Here is a 20622-nt window from a genome sequence, read left to right on the forward strand (position 1 = left end):
TCCTGCTCCCCATAATATAATGGGAAATTCAGACTACTTGGGTGTAATTCTTTGAATATACAAAAATATTCATTAATAGATGTTTGGTTGTGTTGCCATGATCTATTTGGATTAGAAACTTTAAAAATCTCAATGTGGATAATTTTTTATAAATATGAATGAAAACCCTTTTCTCTTGCCACATGCCAGTTTTCAATACCACTGGCTTGAAATTAAAAATGGCAAACTCTATATTTTATTAAAGTATTTATAACTGATTTTTCTACTAAAGGTGATACACGGCAGATGATTTTCACCATCTACCATAATGTGGAACAGACATTTTGTCTTGTATCTCCTGCTTTTGCCAGCTTTTATGAGTCAAGCAATATATGGACAAAGAAAGAAAGGATCAAAGTCCAATTTACTTGCAAGGAAAAGTCTCCAGGGTAAAAAAGTGTTTTGTTCTGTCTTTATTAGTTTTAGCCTCTTAAAACTCCAATATGAATTTTTTCAAATAGTATCTGATGTAAATAGCAAACCACATATTTAGGTATACATGAGATATTCTATTTTGATATGATAATAATGCACCTTACAAACTTATAGAGCATACTTATAAAAACATCAGAATTTCTAGAGCACTTGTACATTTATTATCTCATTTGAGCTTCACAGTAGCCTTGTTAAAATGGGCATGACAGAGATTGCCACTCTCATAGATAAAGAAACTGAGGCCCAGAGAGGTGAAGTGGCACACTCAAGGCCGCAGGCAAATTAATTAGTAAGTCACAGAGCTAGGATTCAAACTTAAGTTCTCCCTGTTAGGTTTCTTTGTCCCTTACCACTGCTACAATGTGATGTGTAGTCATTTTCTCCCTTGATTTCAAAAAAGTTAAAAAAAAACCAAACTGCACCAAAACAAGATGGGGCCTCACCAATATGAGATACAGTTTGAGAATTAGGCAGAGTATTATTTACTTCTAGACAACTTTGGCTAGTGTTTGTGGAATTTTTAAACTATAATGTACTTTCGTTCCCTCTCACTTTAAGCAAGTTTTACTTTGGGAAGATGCTCGGAATATATGGTATTTTGTTTGCTTTTGATTTGCACAATTTTAAAAGAGGAAAAGAATTTGTAGACTTAGAAAGAGATTTAGTTCTTTACAATGTAAGCCCTATCTCCACAGTGCCTCTCTTTTTCACTTCCTTTTCCTCTCAGAAGCAAGCAATTCACGACCACACCACCTCAGGCCTTTCCTTATGCAGAGTTGTTTCACGAGTAAGGGCAAGGATTTTGCCTAACCTGTTCGTCCTATTTCAGACCCCACTTGCTTCATAGATCTTGTCTTCATCGTGGACAGCTCTGAAAGTTTTAAAATTTTTCTCTTTGACAAACAGAAAGATTTTGTAGATAGCTTGAGTGACAAGACTTTTCAATTGACCTCGGTTGGCTCCTTGAAATATGACATCAAACTGGCAGCCCTTCGGTTTAGCAGCTCTGTCCAAATTGATCCACCTTTTTCTTCTTGGAAGGATCTACAGACTTTTAAACAGAGGGTCAAGTCTATGAATTTCATTGGGCAAGGTACTTTCTCTTATTATGCCATCGCCAATGTCACGAGGGTACTTAAGAGAGAAGGGTGCAAAGATGGTTTGAAAGTGGCTTTGCTGATGACTGATGGCATCGACCATCCAAAGAATCCAGATGTTCAAAGTATTTCTGAAGATGCCAGAACTTCAGGAATATTATTTATCACCACTGGACTCTCTACTCTAGTCAATGAAACCAAACTTCGTTTGATATCTGGGGATCCACCCAGTGAACCCATTCTACTGTTGAATGATTCAACCCTTGTAGATAAAATTCAGGATCACCTGGTAGGTACCTAATGGGTTGGTTTTGTATATATTTCTCACCATAATATTGATAATTTGTTTACAAATTCTGTAAGGATAGATAGTGGGTCAAAAAATGAAAGGGAAAAAAATCCACCTTGGAAATGGAAAAGGAGAATCTCTCCCATGTGTCTCTCTACTTTCTTGATAGTTTATACCACGTAATCTGGGGAAGTCCCAGACTCATTCTCTGGAACTTCATTGTCAGCTACTGCTGAGGATTTTGGAAGGATTAATTTCCATTCATCCACCTCAGACTCCTGTTTGTACATCCTGGGCTCATTGAACACTGCTGACTTATATTCGATTTGTAGTCAACTTGTGGTCTGCTATATTTGTACTAAGTTCTTCTTTTCCCATTACACGTGTGCAGGAATATTTTTTGACTGTTTGTCTCACCTATTGCCATATTATGCTCAAGTGAAGTTCACAGACTTCCATTTAAAAAAAAAATCCCGGGCTTCCCGGGTGGTGCAGTGGTTGAGAATCTGCCTGCCAATGCAGGGGACACGGGTTCGAGCCCTGGTCTGGGAAGATCCCACATGCCGCGGAGCAACTAGGCCTGTGAGCCACTATTACTGGGCCTGCGCATCTGGAGCCTGTGCTCCGCAACAAGAGAGGCCGCAATAGTGAGAGGCCCGCGCACCGCGATGAAGAGTGGCCCCCACCTGCCACAACTAGAGAAAGCCCTTGCACAGAAAGGAAGACCCAACACAGCCATAAATAAATAAATAAATAAAATTAAAAAAAAAAAACTCCTTGTTTTTTAGGTGTTAACAAGGTCACCCAGTTTTAAATCAGCTGTAACCTGCTGTCGCCCCACAGTTTCTCCCATCAAATCAATGAGTCCCACTAGATTGATCTGATTAGCTGTGTCACTGCTTTTCTTTATTGGTTGTGAGAGCCTTTCCTTGCTGCTAGGGAAAGCACAAGGCAAAGCAATCAAAACAAAATCCCTCTTCACAACATTTCTCAAGGAGGAAACTCCTGGAGATAAGGTGGTTGATTTAAGTGTCAAAATTGATTTTCTTAAGAATATTGATTTTAAAAAAATTTCTTGAGAGGTGGGCAAGGACAATGTGTCCTTTAGGTCCTGAGCACTCCATATGGGCTCTTTTCTATCCGTTGAAAAAACCGCAGGCCCCGTTTCAGAGTCTCTTTTTCTCCTTTTGTCCCTTCCCTCAATTCTTTTCCCAACATTACTTTGATTTTGTTACTCTCAGTTGTTTTCAGCATGAGATGCTGAGTTTTTCTTACCTAAATAATAGTGATCATGTCTTGAGTTCTCTCTGTGTATTATGCATTGCTCTGAGTACTTTACATATTTTATTTTATTCAATGTTTACAACAATCTTATGATGTAGGTACTATTATTATCTTCATTTTATAGTTGAAAATTTGAGGCCAGCTAAAAACCCTGGAGTCTGCATGCTTAACCCTGTAAAGTTATATTGAGAAGGAGAATAGTAACTATTTTTTATGGTTTTCTCAATTAAAATTGCCTTGAAACAGTTAAGGAACATCCCTTCTCCCAAGTTACTATTGTTTCTAGCCTTTTTTAACTTGGGCGTTAGGGGTAGATGGGGAGAATTCTGACTAGACCGCAGGTGATAGGCTCAGCTCCCAGGTACTTGGGGTGAATGCTTATGTGAGCATCTCTTCTGCAGGAAAGGGGAATGTGCTGGGTGCCTGGCTAACTGCCTAGCCCTGCCTGTGCCATAGTTTAAAGAGTCCTCACCCCTGAATAAAAAAAGTGAAGTTTCAAGCATGTTCAGGAGAGAACCCTGGGGTTGTGATGAGTCACCTGTTGCTGCCTGGAGAGGACACAGGACAGGCAGCTCCTTGTTTGTCCAGATGTGTCGGTCCAGGAGGTTCATACGCCCTCCAGACACACCCTTGCCAAGAGCTCCTGCCCAACTGAGAACACAGGCTGTTGGCAGTAAACCTGAAGCAAGACTGCTTGTTTCTGGGGAAACCAAAAAATGACTAAGCATCCTAATGACTCTGCTCTTCCATAGCATCCTGTGATTTCAGCTTATTTGTTCAGGTGGAAGCTCTGTGAATAAGCCACTTCTTAGAAGGAGGTGCTGCTTTCCAAACAAATTCCAGAATCCAAAGAGCTTATTATGCTTTTCAAAGAAAGATATACCAAGCTTCAATGTTTCAAATTGCCATGGTCTAGGAAGCAGAACTTGACTTTTGATCAGACCATTGGAAAAAGTCCTCATCTAATCTGTTTCTATTACATCTGTAGTTCAATTTTTTTAAACTTTTTATTTTGTAATTATTATGCAGTTGATTTTTTAAAATAAGTTAATTCAGTATAATTTAAGTACACATCTGTGTCTACTTTGAGTGCACATTTCCCTGAGTTTTGATAGATGTATACACCCATGAAACAACCAGCACAAGTAGGATAGAGAGCATTTCTATCATCCCTAAAAGGTTCCTTATGCCTCTTTGCAATATGTGCTTCCCTTGTCTCTGAGATACTGCTGATCTGACTTGTCATCCTAGATTAGTGTACTTTCTAGATTTTTACATAAACAAGCTCACACCACGTGCACTCTTTTTGTGTCAGGCTTCTTACTGCCAGCATAATGATTTTGAAATGCATCTGGGTTGTTTTTTGTATCAGCAGTTTATTCTGTTTATTGCAGAGTAGACTTTAGTTGAATTTATGGACAGGAGTGTCCACAGTGAACAGATTTTGCAGGAGCCAAGACAAATCAAGGAACCACCACACATTCCTTGACACCTCTTGCAGGAAGTATCACATAAGAATCCCATGAAAGCATTTTAGTTCTGAATTACCCAAGAGAGACCTGATGATTCCAAGGTGAAGAAAATATTTGTGCTGCTATTTTATTATGATTTACATAACAGTATTGAAACCTAAGAAACAGATTCAAATCAATCTCCTGGATATATTACTTAGTCCTTCAAAAGAGCAAGAGAGAGTACATAGAGATTTTAAAAATTCTTTATCACCTTTGATATTAAAATTTTTAAAGTCTTTATGGGAATAAAGGTTGTGGCAAATTGGTCTCATTCTCTGAAGATAATTAAGCAAAACATCCATTTAGTGTATCCTCTCCTTCACATACAAAGAAAGGATCAACTTGATAATTTCTGTATCATCTTTAGAATCCTAGCCTTCATTGATTTATTAATTGTGGTCCACTTCCCAGTTTTTCAAGGCTTCCTCTGTTTAGAGCCTTACTTCTGTTCTCTAAGACTTTATAATGGCTATTCTGCTACTGTAGTAAGCTGCAAAATTTTTTTTTTTGTCACAGAGTTTGTAATCCTTGCCTACTAAATTCTTTATTCTCACCCCATTTGCTGTCATGCTAATAACTTTGACACCTTCCTCACATTTTCTCTGTTCCCTTCTCATAGCCTTGACCTCATGGTCACTCGCAAAACTGGCAAGCTAGCCTTCTTTTTTCACATATATGCCATCATAAAACTCTGACTCCATTAATAAAATGCCCCTTCTTTTGCTCTGGTGAGGTCCTTTCTCTATTTATATTTTTTCATTTAAACCAGTGGTCCACAACCTTTTTGGCACCAGGGACCAGTTTCGTAAAGACAATTTTTCCAAGGACTGGGGCGGGGGATGGGGGAAGGTTTCAGGATGATTCCAGCGCATTACATTTATTGTGAACTTTATTTCTATTATTATTACATTGTAATATATAAGGAAATAATTATACAACTCACCATAATGCTGACAGGAGGCAGGGCTCAGGTGGTAATGTGAGCGATGGGGAGCGGCTGTAAATAGAGATGAAGCTTCGCTCACTCGTCCGCCCCTTACCACCTGCTGTGTGGCCCAGTGCCTCACAGGCCATGGACCAGTACTGGTCCATGGCCTGGGGGTTGGGGACCCCTGATTTAAACTACAGTATCCACCTAGACCTTAATTGAACATGCCCTTCCCTCTGGCTTTGACCATATTCTCCCAGCTGTCCTCCACACAGCCTGCCTCTCCACTTAAGTGAAAGGCCTCACTACTTCCCAATTTGCCAGCTCTGTCCACGTGGGCCCTTCTGTCCACTCTTTTCAATGTCCCTTCTCACTGCTTCCTTTGTCTGATTGCCCACACTAGTCTTTATGCCTTTTTTCCTTATAAACTTTGACATATAGAACAGCATTCCATCAATGAGTTGGTCCTTTGCATTCCTTTATTCAAAATTATCCACAAAGTCCAACTATTCCAAGAAACCGTCCTGTTCCTCCCCCTCAATGCCCCCCGAGTCTAGGATCTCCTTCCCAAGCAGCTTGCTTTGCCATGTTTTCTATCACTGGGGCTTATAGGCTATAAGTGCCCTTAGGGAATGGAGCTTTGTTCTTTGTTTCAAACAGTCTGATCTGTTATGTAGTTTTGAATCCATTTTTGTTTCCACAGAAATATAAATTCCAGCAAACACAAAATCAAATGAGTTCCAAAAATAATTAGTAAGTTGTGCTGTTATGGCTTTTAAGCCCGTGGCACATATTTTTAAAGGGTAATATGGCAAAGCAGAAATTGAATTTTCAAATGAAAAGCTTAAAAGGTGTAAAATTACACATCAGCCACAGTAGCAGTTAAATATATCAGTTTAAAATTGATAAGGATATTGCTCATTGTAAAAAGGTTGGTAAAGTGACACAACTTTGAATTTTTCCTTATTTTAGTAGTTATTTTCAAATATTACAATTTGACTTGAATTATTAGTTGTTTTATTGTCTCTTTTGAACTCCTTTCAAATTCCTTTCCTCTCTCTCCCTCCCAGAGGAAACCAAGTTTCTGACGTATATTTTAAATATTTTCACAATTTGGATCACATTGTATGTATTCATCTGCAACTTGCTTTTCCACTCAACTTTTTAGGAAATTTATCTATGTTAAAATACAGAAATTCAACTCATTGATTTAACTGCTGAGTAGTATTTTGTTTATTGATCCATTACACTATTGATGGATATTTTATTTCAAATTTTTCGCTATTAAAAACAATGAATGCTGAAATATACAAGTACAAGAATTTCTCTAGGGTATGTCTGGAAGGGATGTCAGGATCACAGGTGGAAGCAAGGACTTGTCCTGGGCAGCCTAGAGATAAAGAATGTACATTTCAACTTTCTAGGCACAGCCAAATGTTCTGGAGAGGGTAAAGCCATTTTACACTAAAATCGTTAGTTTTTCTGAGTTCCATTCTCCACATGACCTACTAGTTCTTAAAGATACAAGTATCTCATCTGCTTTCAGCCTGGGTTTACACTGGCTAGTAATTTAAAATCACTGGGGCAGGGGATGATGGAGGGAGAGGGAAAGAAAGCCGTAAGTGAGACTGAATTTGGTAGGCAGGGTCTGTGGCCAGAGTTTTACAGCTCCCAAGACCATGTTGTCAAAATTTCTCATTTTATAGATATGGAAAATGACCTGGAAGGATATATGACTTGCCTAAGGCCAGGTGGCTAGATAATGGTGGAAACAGGATGAAAACCCTGGATGATGAAATTCCCAACCTAAATTTTTCTCTGATTAAATCCCTAGAATCACTTAAAGCATTTTGCTGTCTCTTCCCTCTAAATGATTCATTTGATTGGAAATAGAGGTAGAGTAAAAACAAAACTAAAAGGATGCAGAGTCCTCCATAAAGGTACAACTCTGACTTATCTTTAGCTTCTTCATTACATGCTTTATTTTTAACATCTTGCAACAAATATTCTAGTGCTTTTTGCTTCCATCTTCTATTTTACCATGTGTAAATTACCCCTCAGATTCAGTCATAAGGCATTAATTTGACACATAACTTCTACCTTAAGAAAGCAATAATTCTATCTGTAAATGTAAGTTCTGTCCAGTGTTTGACTTCAGACACGATCTCAACCTTCAGTGCTCTTGTCAGGTAATACCACACTGAGCTCGAGTAGGGTAGTGAGACCTACATATTGGACAAAAACCACATCGAGAATTTCTCTAAAATTATGAATTTAAAGTAGTTTTGAAAAACATTCTGGCTACTTCATTTCTGTGTGGTTAAGTAGAAAATAGCACTGAACTTGGTTAGGCAGCTCAGCCCAAGTGTGTGACCTTGGGCAAGTCACAGCACGGCGTCTCACGTTTCCTTATGAGAGAATGAGCTGCTGGACCGCATTGACTTGTAAGGCTCATTAATATTTCATGAAATTATCACCCTAAAATTTATGTTTTAATGCTGAAAAATAAGTGCATATCTGTAAAGGAATAGAAAAATAGAGAAGAGAAAATACACAATTACATATTCTGCCAAAGTCTGTAAATAAAAGTGAGAAATTTCTTATTATGGCTGATTAAGCTTGTAGCCAAACTATGGAGATTACAGAGCTGATAAAAAAGAAACAAGAGATAAAACATAGGATGCAAAAGGATAAAATTTCTAGAAAAAATTACTTTTAATGAATGCTAGTGCCCTTCATGTCTTCTATTAGTAGACGGCTCAGAGTGCTCCTTGGGTTGTTGGCTGCGGCTTTATTGATTTTACAAGGTTAAAAAGGCTGAATTGCTATTTTTCTTGGAAATTGCATATCCCATAGGGAATAATTAAGGTTAATAAGAAGCTGGAAGCAGAACCATGAATTGAGTTAATATTTCATTCTTTTTTCCCTCCTAGGATATCTTATTTGAAAAGAAGGTAAGCACCACATGCTGTGATTACTATGAATTACTCTAAAAGCTCACATAGGCAAACCAGCATTATAATTCACATTAGAAGATAAGGTGTGACTAAATAAAAATGCTTATTTCTATTTAAAATGAGCCACTCTATTTTGAGGCAGCCATTTGATTTATTTTATGTCACCATATCCACTGCAGGTTGGAAATTTTAGAAAAAGTAGGAAATATTTAAACGATTTTAGAGAGTGATTTTAGAAATCAATGATAACCAGACAACATAGTTTTTGCTGACTTTGATATGACTTCCTTTTTTCTAATTGTGTCTCAATATCTGCTACTTATGGGGGTCCTCCACTCTAGGAACTGTGCCTTGTGTTGGCCAGGGTTAGGCAGTGTTGCTGGCTAAGGGACAGGGCTTAGAGTTGCCCCCTGCTGCCTGGTGGCTGACTGAGTTTATTCTCCTCCCTGTTGGTGGCAACCAGACCAAGTGACAAAGGAAGCCAGCCAATATCGATTGGACAATACTCAGCACAATAGATGACCATCAGCTTGCTGAGGACTGCTCTACTGGATGTGTGTTTCTGGGCAAAGAGTTTGGAACATCTGAACTTTGTTCGATAAACTGATTCTTTAACATTAGGAGTATCACATAAAATAATAGGAGCCAACCAAAGCTTGTAGAGCACTATGTTTCATTATTTTATATGCCATTAAGACAGATTAAAAAAAAACCCTCTGGGGCTTCTCTGGTGGCGCAGTGGTTGAGAGTCCGCCTGCCGATGCAGGGGACACGGGTTCGTGCCCCAGTCCGGGAGGATCCCACATGCCGTGGAGTGGCTGGGCCCGTGAGCCATGGCCGCTGAGCCTGCGCATCTGGAGCCTGTGCTCCGCAATGGGAGAGGCCACAACAGTGAGAGGCCCGCGTACCGCAAAAACAAACAAACAAACAAACAAAAAACCCTCTGTCAATTAAACTATGATACAGTACCTTCTTATGAATTACAATTTTTCATTTTATACTATGGCAAGAGTCCTTTTAGATTTATTTAGATATAGATTTTTAAATCCTATTATTACTTCTGTGCATACAGATAAGGGAAAATATAAGCAAACTAAATTGGTTATTTCTAAAACTTCTTCACATTCAAAGCTGAAATCCTCTAAATCACTTTTTGTCTCAGAGTCATTATTGGCTTTTCTACACGATACCAGCTCCTGTGCCACCAAAAGCGTTGGTGATGCAGTATTTCTTCAAGTGCTCTTGTTTTATTTATCTCTGGAGCTTTATTCCATCTCATTCTGGAAGCACTGAAGTGCATGCGCAGAAAATACCAGCTTCATCTTGGTTGGGCCTGACTTATTTAATATGCATTCTGGTTTCAAAGATGTGAAAATAAGGAAAAATATGCATCTTAGAATTGATAAAATATGGTATAAGTCAAATTTTTTCCTTTTTTTGAGTAAAGGAGTATTTGGTGTTTGTATATTATTGAGCCTGGATGTGTTGTATAGAAGAGAAACAGCAGAATTTCCCAAAGTCCACTGAAAATGTTTATTTTTCCATTTTAACTGGCAAATGATGTTATACATAAATTTTTAATGGGAGGTCTATTTTATTTAACCATGGCAACATTTAATAATACTTTATTAGCTAGGTCTTCCCAGATCAGAGTTTTCCTGGAAGAATTTAATAGGGAGAGCAAAAGTTCCATATATTTGCAAGGTAAAGTTTCTTCAAAGAGTGCTCCATTTAGTTGTGTACAGAATGAGATTTAAAATGCTATATTTCACTGAGTGTTAATATTGTGTTTCATTATTGCTTTAGTGTGAACGCAAGATTTGTGAATGTGAGAAGGGGGATCCAGGCGACCCAGGGCCTCCTGTGAGTATATTTCTGTTTTGAACTTAGGGTCAAGTCAGGAAGTCCTAGCAATGATAGCTCTGCCCTGAAAACACTGGGCTACTTTGTGCTGTTGAAAAGCAGTTGTGTGCAAATAGCAGCAAAAACAGAAACGCTGTTCCTTTCTTTTATTCCTAAAGGGATACATTCTGTCCTTAGAAATAAGCTTGAGATTTTACTGAACTGAATTGAGGGCAGATTTGGTTTAAAATGACGACGTTCTTCCCACGAAGGATATTTCAGCATCACTTCTGATGCAACAATTGAAGCTAGAATTTCTCAGTACTGAAGTGAAAATTTAGAGAAAGAGCTCATACAAATCCTCAGTGCTCTAGGCAAAGCTTTATCCTACTTCCACCTAGAAACAAGTGACCTCTCCAGAAATTAACTGTGTCTTCACACTTAGCCAAGTGCAACCCCAGAATGCTTCGTGGGGAGGAAGCTTGTCAGGAAGCTCTGGGAATTAGAGTGAATTGCGTGAAATGGAAGACACCACTTGGCAAACAAAGGTAAAGGGCAGGATTTACTAAGATGATTCAATACTTGAAAAGATAATCCCCAAAGGAGTGCTTCCTTTATATTCTGCCCTAATATCTGGTAGGTGCCATGTCTGTACCAGGAAGGCATTGGAAACGACATCACAATGACTGGAGATGCTGAATGTTTCTCTAACAGACACCTTCAGGTGCCTCCACGCTGCTGCTTCAGTTTTCTATTTACTTCTGTGATTTCAAACCTTAGAGGTCAAAAGCCCTGTGGAGATATTTCACAAAAATTCATCGATAATGTTTTTGAACTGATGCTTATATTTGGGGGCAGGGAGGGGAATGTGTACAGTGAATTTCTTAAGACTATAACACATTTTCCCTTGAGTCTTGGGTCCAAAGCCTATACTTTTTCAAATCATTCTACTAATCAAGGCATTAGAAAGAGGGAGTGTTTGTCTTTTTTTTTCTTCAAAATACAAGTTAGATACATTACATGATAATGTGGCAGTCAGTAGAAGCTGATTTTGGCCAAAGCAAAGGTTTAACTTTCCCTTCCTATAAAGTCTTAGTTTATACTTATTACACCAAGAGATTGCCAGGGAAGGTTTGCTTGGGATATTCAATTACATTTTAGAATAAACAGTAAAAAGAAACCTTACAACTGCTGAGCTAATCTGACAATTTCAGTCCCTTAATATTGTTGGAAGAGATTACTGTACCATGTTTTAATAAGGATAGCCATAGAAATATGTTATTTAAAATTTATTGAGTGTTCCCAAAACCAGTTCACAGAAAAGTGAGATTTTTGGTGGTTTGAGAATAGGAAAATAAAATGCCTTTCTAGAATAGGATTGAAGAACTCTCTTCTTCCATCTTTTGAGATTCTCTCTTGGATATTAGGGATAGAGAGACATTATCTTTTTTGAGCAAATCTAGACAATCTGCCATTTTAAGACTGTGCCGTCTTCCTGGTGTGTAGTAAGGGAAAATAGAGTTGAATCTCTGCTTGGTAAGTAAAGTGTTTTTTACAATCTTCTCTAATTTTATGGAATGATGCCGATCAGAAATTAATGTAAGGTGTAGGAAACTAATAGAATACCTGGCTCCATATAATCTTTTTTCCCTTTGCCTTCAGGGTACACATGGAAACCTAGGTATCAAAGGTGAGTGAAGACCTAAAGGAAACCTGGTAAATGAATAAACAGCTTTCACTTAAACCAGTGTATCGCCTTCTAGGTCTACTTAAATAACAAAAATTAAAAAAACAAAGGATTGTAATATATGCCAATGCCAAAAACCTGATGATCCCCACGAAGAATACAGGCCATTTACTTCCTACATCATCTGTCTGGTTTGTGTAAGCTTGTATTTACAAATTCTGAGAAACATATGACCATTTTAGTCAATAAGTTCAGGAAACCTAGGGAGCTGAATAAAGAGAAACTTGTTCTAAATAATAGTGGCCTAAATTAATTACTACAATGTTCCACGAATCACTAATACATATTCCAAAACAGATTGCTATTGACACTTGTATTTTTTATGGATTCACTTGATTGGTAACTCACCTACAATAACAATAGGAAAAACACCAGATTGTCTCTTACTCCCAAACCAAGTTCAGGCGTTTCCCCAATTCTTTTCTTTGTGTACTCATCAAAAAAATCCTAGATTAATTAAAAAAAAATCATATCATTGTTGGGATGATGGTCTTCCAAGTTCAAGAGCAACAGAAGGAATCATAGGAGAGAGATTAGCAGATGTAACCATGTGAAAATTTGAGGAAAATTCATATATAATGAAAAATAATAATTAAAATAAAAAGGAAAACATATAGGGAAATGTTTGTGTCAAAATACAATGGACATTGGGTTAATTGCTATAGTACATAAAGACTTTATAGAATAGGTGAGAAACTAATAATTAAATGGTCAAAGGACACAAACAATTTTCAAGAGAGGAAATAAATCCAGTGAAAACAGAAATAGAAAAATGTTTAACTTCACTGGATAATGAATGAAATTTAAAGACAGACAACGAGGTACCCTTTACTACTAATTATTCACATTTTAGAAACTTTGGACTCAAGGGTGTTGGGTTGTTTTTTGCAAGGGAGGGGAGTAATTTTCTAGTTCACGGAGTTTGTTTTTTTCTGTATTTTAAATTATAAAAAACATTTCTTATAGCACTTAACACAGCAATATTAAAACAATAATAACTAGTGATAGCAATGTGGTGATGAAACTGGTTTCCCCTTCATTGCAAAGGTAACCTGGCACAAACACACAAACATTTTTGGAAGCAATTAGGCACCATAAGAAGCATTTAAATATTCAAAATTTTAATGCCAGTAACTCCATTTCTGAGAATATGTTTAGGGAGGTAATGAATAATATAATAAGTTAGGTGCATGAAAGTATTTTTGCCAGTTGCCTGCTTGTCAAAAAAGGGAATGTAAAGCATCCTTGGGTGGCTTTACAACACACACACACACACACACACACACACACACACACACCCCTACACTCACCCATTTGTATGGGTCTAAATTGATGCCATCATGTCTTCTTTTTGCTTTGTTAAATACGTGTTGTAAGTCTTTGCATGCATTTCATTTATTTGGCTTGTAATTTTGTGCCATATAATATATTTTCCTAAGTCTTGCTGAAATCAAGCAATCACTCTTAAGGACATTTTGGAAAACATTCCAAAGTCCCTTGGAGAAAAGCCAGAGTAGCTTGGCTCCGAGTGGGTACAATGCTATATTTGAGAACAACGGCCGTGTTGTTAAACTAGGATGCAAGTCTCGGCCTAAGCTGTGAAAATATACCTGGATTCTGCACCCTATACATCTGGCTTCACTCCAAAGGGCAAAGGCTATCTGAGCTGTTATTTTCTTCCCTAGACTGCATGGTGAAAATGTCAATGGTCAAGGTCAAAGATATTTTCCCCATTGGTTTAACATATTAATCTGGGAAATCTGAATAGTGAATTTTATTGAGCAATCACTCGCTCTGCAGGGCCATGGAATTTTGACTAAGTTTTTTCTTGACACAGGGTGATGCTCAAAAAGGGGAACCGGGAGAAAGAGGCCCAGGGGTACGTACACAACTGAAATGCCTTCCTAAGAAAGTAATCCCAGGACACTAAGATTCTGTAATGGATCATTTTTACCCCTGCAGTGCAAGTGCAAAAATGATTTATGTCCATGTGTGCTCTTGATGGCTCAGACAGGCAATCAGACAGATTATGATCTTAAAAGTGGAAATGTGAGGAGAAAATACTCTGTCCAAAAGGAGTGATAATGGGACAGGGCGGTCCACCACATGACATTCCTTGATACTCAAGTTGAGATTTGTGAAAAGCTCAAATAAGAAAAATATTTTGCTTTGCTTCCTGTGTGTTTTTTTTTTTAATAGAGTAAATTAAAATTCTGGGAGCAGAAGAATTACATAATCTCAACTATCCTTTTGTAAATCCAATTCTACAGGCAAAAGAAGAGATTGTTCTAGTTGATTTATTATCCCTAAAATTAGAAGATGTCAAGAGATGGTGTGAGAAATAATTATAGTACATTTCTTCTTTTGCATTGTCCTGGAGGACTGCAGCAGTACAGCAAATAGCAGAGAAATGTACAGTGACTTAAAAGGAGGCTGGCATTTCTCCTCCCAGCTTTTCCCCTTGGATGAAAGCCCAGGACTCAGACCCAGAGGTTTTAAAAATGGTTCTTTTGGTGTTTTTAATCAATTTCATGAAAAATTCTGATAGAAAATTTGATCATTTCAATGGAAATTCCTTCAGAAATTTGTGTTAGTCATTCAGGAAAGACTTCTTAGGTATCTTATATATATAAAGCCTATTGTTATGTGAAAATTAAATTAAGACAAAGCACTTATTTTTGTGAAACATTCATTATCTCAGAGGAGAGGTAAAACAGCTACAAGATGAAGTGGAATGTCAAAATATTGTAAAAATTTCACACATAAAGTATGGGCATTCAGAGGAGACCAGAGCTATCAGGGTAGGTTCTACAGGATGACCCCTGAAGAGTGTAGGACTGGGACAGGTAAAGACAGAACAGGAAAGTGGAAGGGGCAGGCATTCTAGATGGAAAGTGCTGTAAGCAGCAACCAGAGGGAGGGCAAAGTGTGGGGAATGGTGAGATGGGGTGCCTAGGGAGGAGTATTGGCAGAGCGGGTGGTCCATGCTGGCTGGAAGGCTGCGCTTTGCAGGGTGATGGGCACCTCCTGAGAGTTTAGATGAGGCACATGGCCCAAGAGCTGTGGATTTGGAGGATTAATCTGGCCTGGCTCTAAAAGCAAAACTGAAGTGGGAACAAGCAGAAGGAAAGAGCATTTTGAAGAAGGTTTCTTGCTACAGGCTGTAGGAGAAGTAACAGGGTCATTAGCTAGAGCTGCTCCAGCCAATGTGAAAGCTGCTGGCCATGCATGCTTACCAAGCAGTTGAAAGAGGCTAGCCAGAGTGGAGGTGTGCTGGAGGAATAGACTACACACTGAATTTTTATGACTTAGTACCAAAAAAAAGATGTAAAATATCTCATCAATAATTTTTAATATTGATCACATGTTTAAATGACAGTTTTTGGACCTATTGTGATACATACAATATATTATTAAAAATTAACTTCACCTGTTCATTCTTGCATTTTTTAAGTGGCTGTTAAGGAATTGAAAATGACATAGGCGGCTCATGTTATACTGGACAGAACTGGGCTACAGTGATGACAAAACAGAGAGGAAGAGAACATTGTGAGAACCAGGAAGGCGTAGAAATGAAGGGATGCAGTGACTAGCTCTACCTCAGATGTTCAGCAAGATTTACTGAGCACTTGCCATGCGTTGGGCCCTCTTTTAGGTGCTGGGGATACAGAGGTGAGCAAGGTGGAGAGACCCTGTTTCATAAATCGTTCAATCAACAGACAAACAAGTGAGTAAGAACTCCAGTCAGTGAGAGGGTTATGAAAATATAAAACGGGGCCACTAGGAGGTCCTAGGCAGAAAGAGAAGCAAATATAAAAGCTCTGAGGCGGGAGCAAGCTTGGTGGGCCCAGGAAATGCAAAGAGAGACAGAGTTTGAGGAAGAGTGGCAAGGGAGATGAGGCTATGAGGCAGGCAGGGTCTAGATCACACAGGGCCTTCTTGGCCAGGGTCAGGAGAGTGGATTTAAAACTAAGTGCCCTGGAAGCTGTTGGAGGATTTTAACTGGTTGGATTAAAAAAATGGAGGGGGCAAGTTGAGAGCAAAGATGATTATAAATTTTGATTCTGTATGATTTGAAATATGATGGTACCATTCATAGAAGTAGGGAAGTCAGGAGCAAATTTTGCAGAGACCAATGAGTGCAGTGCTGAATATCTTAAATTTGAATATTTTACAACTAGTAAGTAAGGTGCCCTGAAAGGAAGAAAGAAAGGTGAGATCAACCAAACATAAATTGACCAGAGAGTTAGGAAAACAAAACAAAAAACAAAAAACAGGAAAAAAAGAGAGTATACTATAAAAAGTAATATTCCTTGATTTTTAAAATTTATTTATTTTTTTTTGCGGTATGCGGGCCTCTCACTGTTGTGGCCTCTCCCGTTGCGGAGCACAGGCTTCGGACATGCAGGCTCAGCGGCCATGGCTCACGGGCCCAGCCGCTCCGCGGGATGTGGGATCTTCCCGGACCGGGGCACGAACCCGCGTCCCCTGCATTGGCAGGCAGACTCTCAACCACTGCGCCACCAGGGAAGCCCTATTCCTTTATTTTTGTAAACTGTATTGGCCCCTTCCAAAATACAATCTTAACGCTCTTAACATAAAATAATGACAGAATTTTAAATATGGGGGTATAAGCAGTGGAGGGCACCCCAAAATTCCTGAGATTGATTCCTTTTTTAGTGCTGCAGACATGAATTGTTTTTATAGAGAACCCCAATTTAACTATCTTAATGTGGCCTTTAATTTCAAGCATGATACTAAACATAGAACTGTTTATGTGAATAAGTATTTCTGACAGGGATTAAATTGTAGTGTAACAATTTTTTTGACTAGTTTTACTCTTATTTTCAATTTCTCAGTGACTGCACATTTGGGGAGAAGTGTTATTTCCTTCCTAAAGAATTCCTTTTTACCTTTTGTAAAAAAGTCATACACAACAAAATTTTGTACTCTGACTCACAAGTAACTACAATCACAGCTTGTTTATTTTACTGGTTTCTCCAGCTCACTTAAAATACTTCTTACAATTCTATTTTCATACTTAGAAACTAGTTGTATGAAAAAGACATGTGATCATATTAGAAAAAGACTTGCTTTGCTTAAAGTTGGTAATTTACCAGTCTGTTTAATATTCAGTATTGTGTTACTTAAAGGGTTTATGGGCAGCAACACAATGGAGAAGGCTGTGCAGAATTCCCAAGAGTTACATACAAAAGAAACAGAAGCACTGGCCCCTTATTTAGCCTGAGATAAAATATAGTAACTTAAAGGTCACTGTCTCACTAAGGTTGACAAAGGAACCATTCATTTCCTGATGTTCTATATTCTAGACCGAATTTGAAAGGAGGATCATAATGGATATAAATATTTACGGACATTTTAAAGGCCATTATCTCAGCTCATTTTCAAAGCCAATTTTTCTAAACTGTCTCTGTGAAGCATCCTCAGCTGTGATAGTTCATAGTTTAAAAGTCAATATAACAATTTTGAAAGCACTATTATAGGTCATCACTTTTACAATGAGATTCAATGTATAGTTTCTCCTTTAGCTTTGGGCCAAAGGGTAAGAAATTGGGTTTGAAAAAATATGTGGAACTGAGAATAGAATGTAATAAAAGGAAAATATAGGTTCTTTTCTTCCCCCTACTATATGCACATTCCCTAAGTGCAGAGAGAAGTGGAAGACCTTACCTTTATATGGTCTTAATATCCAAGACTATACAGATGTGTTTTGTTATACTTTATAAAATGAAAAACATCAACTACTTCCTCCAACTATGCCTTCTAATACCATATTTTACTTATCTTTTCTTTTTTAATTAGGGAATCCCTGGGTACAAGAGTGAGAAGGTAAGTCGGTAACAACAAATAGATCAGAATTTCATAAAGAAAAACAGCAACATAACTGTATTTATATATTTAATAAAAGTTATTTTCCTTTATTTTTGTAAGTCTGGATTCCCAAATTCCTAAGTATATTCTCAACTCTGTTAACATAAAATAATAATAGAACTTAAGATACAGGTGTATGTTATAAAGGATGGAAGGAAGCCTAAGATTCCTGAGAATCCAGCCTCTCTTAGTCCTGCAAGTACGAATTCTTTTAATAGAGAACCCCAGTTTAATGGTCATGCAATACGGGTATCAGTATCAGAAGTTTCTATGTACAAATGGATGCAGCAATACTACAATTAGACTGCTGCCTTGGTGCTTAACTTCCTATGAAATGTAGACACAAGACCCTCTCATGGGGGAAAGAGGATCTATCCTGGTTAAGCAGTAAAGAATTACTTAGTTCATTCCATCAGGCACCTGGGTAGAGCTTGCGGGGCAGTAAATTTGACAAACAAAGGTTATGAGTTGGTACATTATTATTCTTTGCAAATTACCAATTAGGAAATCAAACTGCTTCCAAAGAAATTAACACGTTAGACTGGGGCTCAGGAATCTTCGAGAGGGTTCAGTGGTTCATTCATTAGTTTAAGCCACTATTATTATATGCTCTCTATTATCAGATTTTTCTGTCTGAAATCAGAACATAGCCCTCATCATTCATTCTGCAAGAGGCATGCACTTTACAGGGTCCTGCTCTGGGTCTCCTCCAGCCTCCTCATTCATGAAGGAGCCAGGTGTCTGCAGAGTGAGAGGCCCATGTCCCCTTCTCCTGGATCATGCTTTGGGTAACCAAGACCCTGAAGTCCCTGCAAAATGGCCTGAGCCTGCTTCGAAGGCACACACGAACCTCCTTCCCATGTCCATCTTCTTCCTAGGCCTGAGGGAAACCAAATGGAAGTTTTGTTGGGGCAGGAGGGGGCTTTGTTGTGCTGTCTGTGGCACCATCACAGACATATACAGCTCCTTTGGCTGTGGGAGGAGCTGGAGGTAGGAGGTGAACTGAGAGCTGGGCTGTGGGCTGTGGGCATGGGCCTCCCACATAGACCTCTGAGGAATTCCAAAATTCTCTAACTTTTTACTCCTTTTGGAGATACATTTGTCAAGAAAGGAAGCCAGAACATGACTAGTTTATTAGCTCGATTTGGAACTTTCAGCTTCTTAGATAGGTGGTATGTGGGCCTCTGCTTATACTCTTGCTCTGGGCCCTGTAAACATTAGGGGTGAACATACACACAGGCATATAAATATATCCCTAAACACTGGAAATGTTAGGTCGAAAAGGGGAAGCGTAAGAAATGCCATGATTCTGTACTTCGCCGTCAGAACCTGGACAACTCAATATCTTAGAGTGTCTGTTTCTTCATCCATATAGAACTGGATTAATACAAGCCTCCCTAATTTACAGGGTGGTTGGAGAATCAAATAGAATAATGGATGTGACAATGTATTTTAAATTATTTGCTGGTCTATAAACATAAGGTGCTATTATAAAGAGATAGGGAACAAGTGATAATATGGGAAAGTTAAAAAAGTTTCATGATTGTAAAACTGTCCTATATATATAGTTGAAGAAATTTCTCCATGCCACCACCATTTTGATTTAGACAGTATGCTAATTATCAACACCAGGAAACTCTCTGTGTATTTTTTTTCTTTGAAAAGATTCACTTAAACTTCTGGGGAATTATAGATTCACTGGAGGGGCCCTTGTTTGGAAAATACAAGCTGTTGGAGCAAAATTACCCTGAACCGTCAACATTCAAACCAGAATTTCACCAGTCTAAGCAGCGTCAGAAATCGAGGCTGGGAACAGAGCTAATCTGTTCAGTTTTTTCTGAAGCACTTGCTCTTGGGAGCTTTGTAATTCTGCCCATTCCACAGGGATTACTGAGCCCATCAAAAAAGAAAACGCCTTTGCAGAGGCGAATAACATGAGTACAGTATCTTCATTGATGGGAATCTGCCCCCATGCCAATGCTGTTCCTCAGGACCCTATAGCTAACAAATCTGTCTGGACAAATGGAACGTGAATTCTAGCCCAAAGAATTTTGAGCATATTTATGGTACTTTTCTGTTTTATGTTTTGATGGTTGACTCATTTTATTTCCATCCAACATTCTTCAATTAATTGCTTTCTAATTGATTCTTCAAGAGTGATTTTCCATTTGCATTCAGCAGTAAACGTTCAACTTGTTTTAAGTGAAAGCTCAGTTTTTCCTGGGTCAGTTTGACTCACAATATGATGTGGAGAGAACAGATGGCTTTTGTTTTTTGGGTTTTTTTAAACTTTTTATTTTATGTTGGGGTATAGCCGATTAACAGTGTTGTGATAGTTTCAGGTGCACAGCAAAGGGAGTCAGCCATATGTATGCATGTATCCATTCTCCCCCAAACTCCCCTCCCATCCAGGCTGTCGCATAACACTGAGCAGAGTTCCCTGTGCTATACAGTAGGTCCTTGTTGGTTATCCATTTTAAATATAGCAGTGTGTACATGTTGATCCCAAACTCCCTGACTATCCCTTCCCCCCACCCTTCCCCCCAGTAACCATAAACAGATTGCTTTTGAATAGAGACATAGCTGGATCTAAACACT

The 20622-nt window shown here is 38.4% G+C and overlaps 1 protein-coding gene across 1 annotated transcript in view; it reads left to right on the forward strand.

Moving 5' to 3' along the window:
* The first annotated feature begins 307 nt into the window (after positions 1-307).
* The window catches only part of COL28A1 (collagen type XXVIII alpha 1 chain), a 173497-nt gene continuing 153182 nt past the window's right edge, over positions 308-20622 (forward strand). The window contains 7 exon segments of the mRNA XM_060107715.1: positions 308-428; positions 1304-1860; positions 8520-8540; positions 10350-10406; positions 12048-12101; positions 13970-14011; positions 17956-17982. Coding sequence (XP_059963698.1) covers positions 308-428; positions 1304-1860; positions 8520-8540; positions 10350-10406; positions 12048-12101; positions 13970-14011; positions 17956-17982 — 879 coding nt within the window.

This window comes from Mesoplodon densirostris, chromosome 9, assembly GCF_025265405.1.
Source record: "Mesoplodon densirostris isolate mMesDen1 chromosome 9, mMesDen1 primary haplotype, whole genome shotgun sequence".
In the NCBI taxonomy this organism is placed as follows: Eukaryota; Metazoa; Chordata; class Mammalia; order Artiodactyla; family Ziphiidae; genus Mesoplodon; species Mesoplodon densirostris.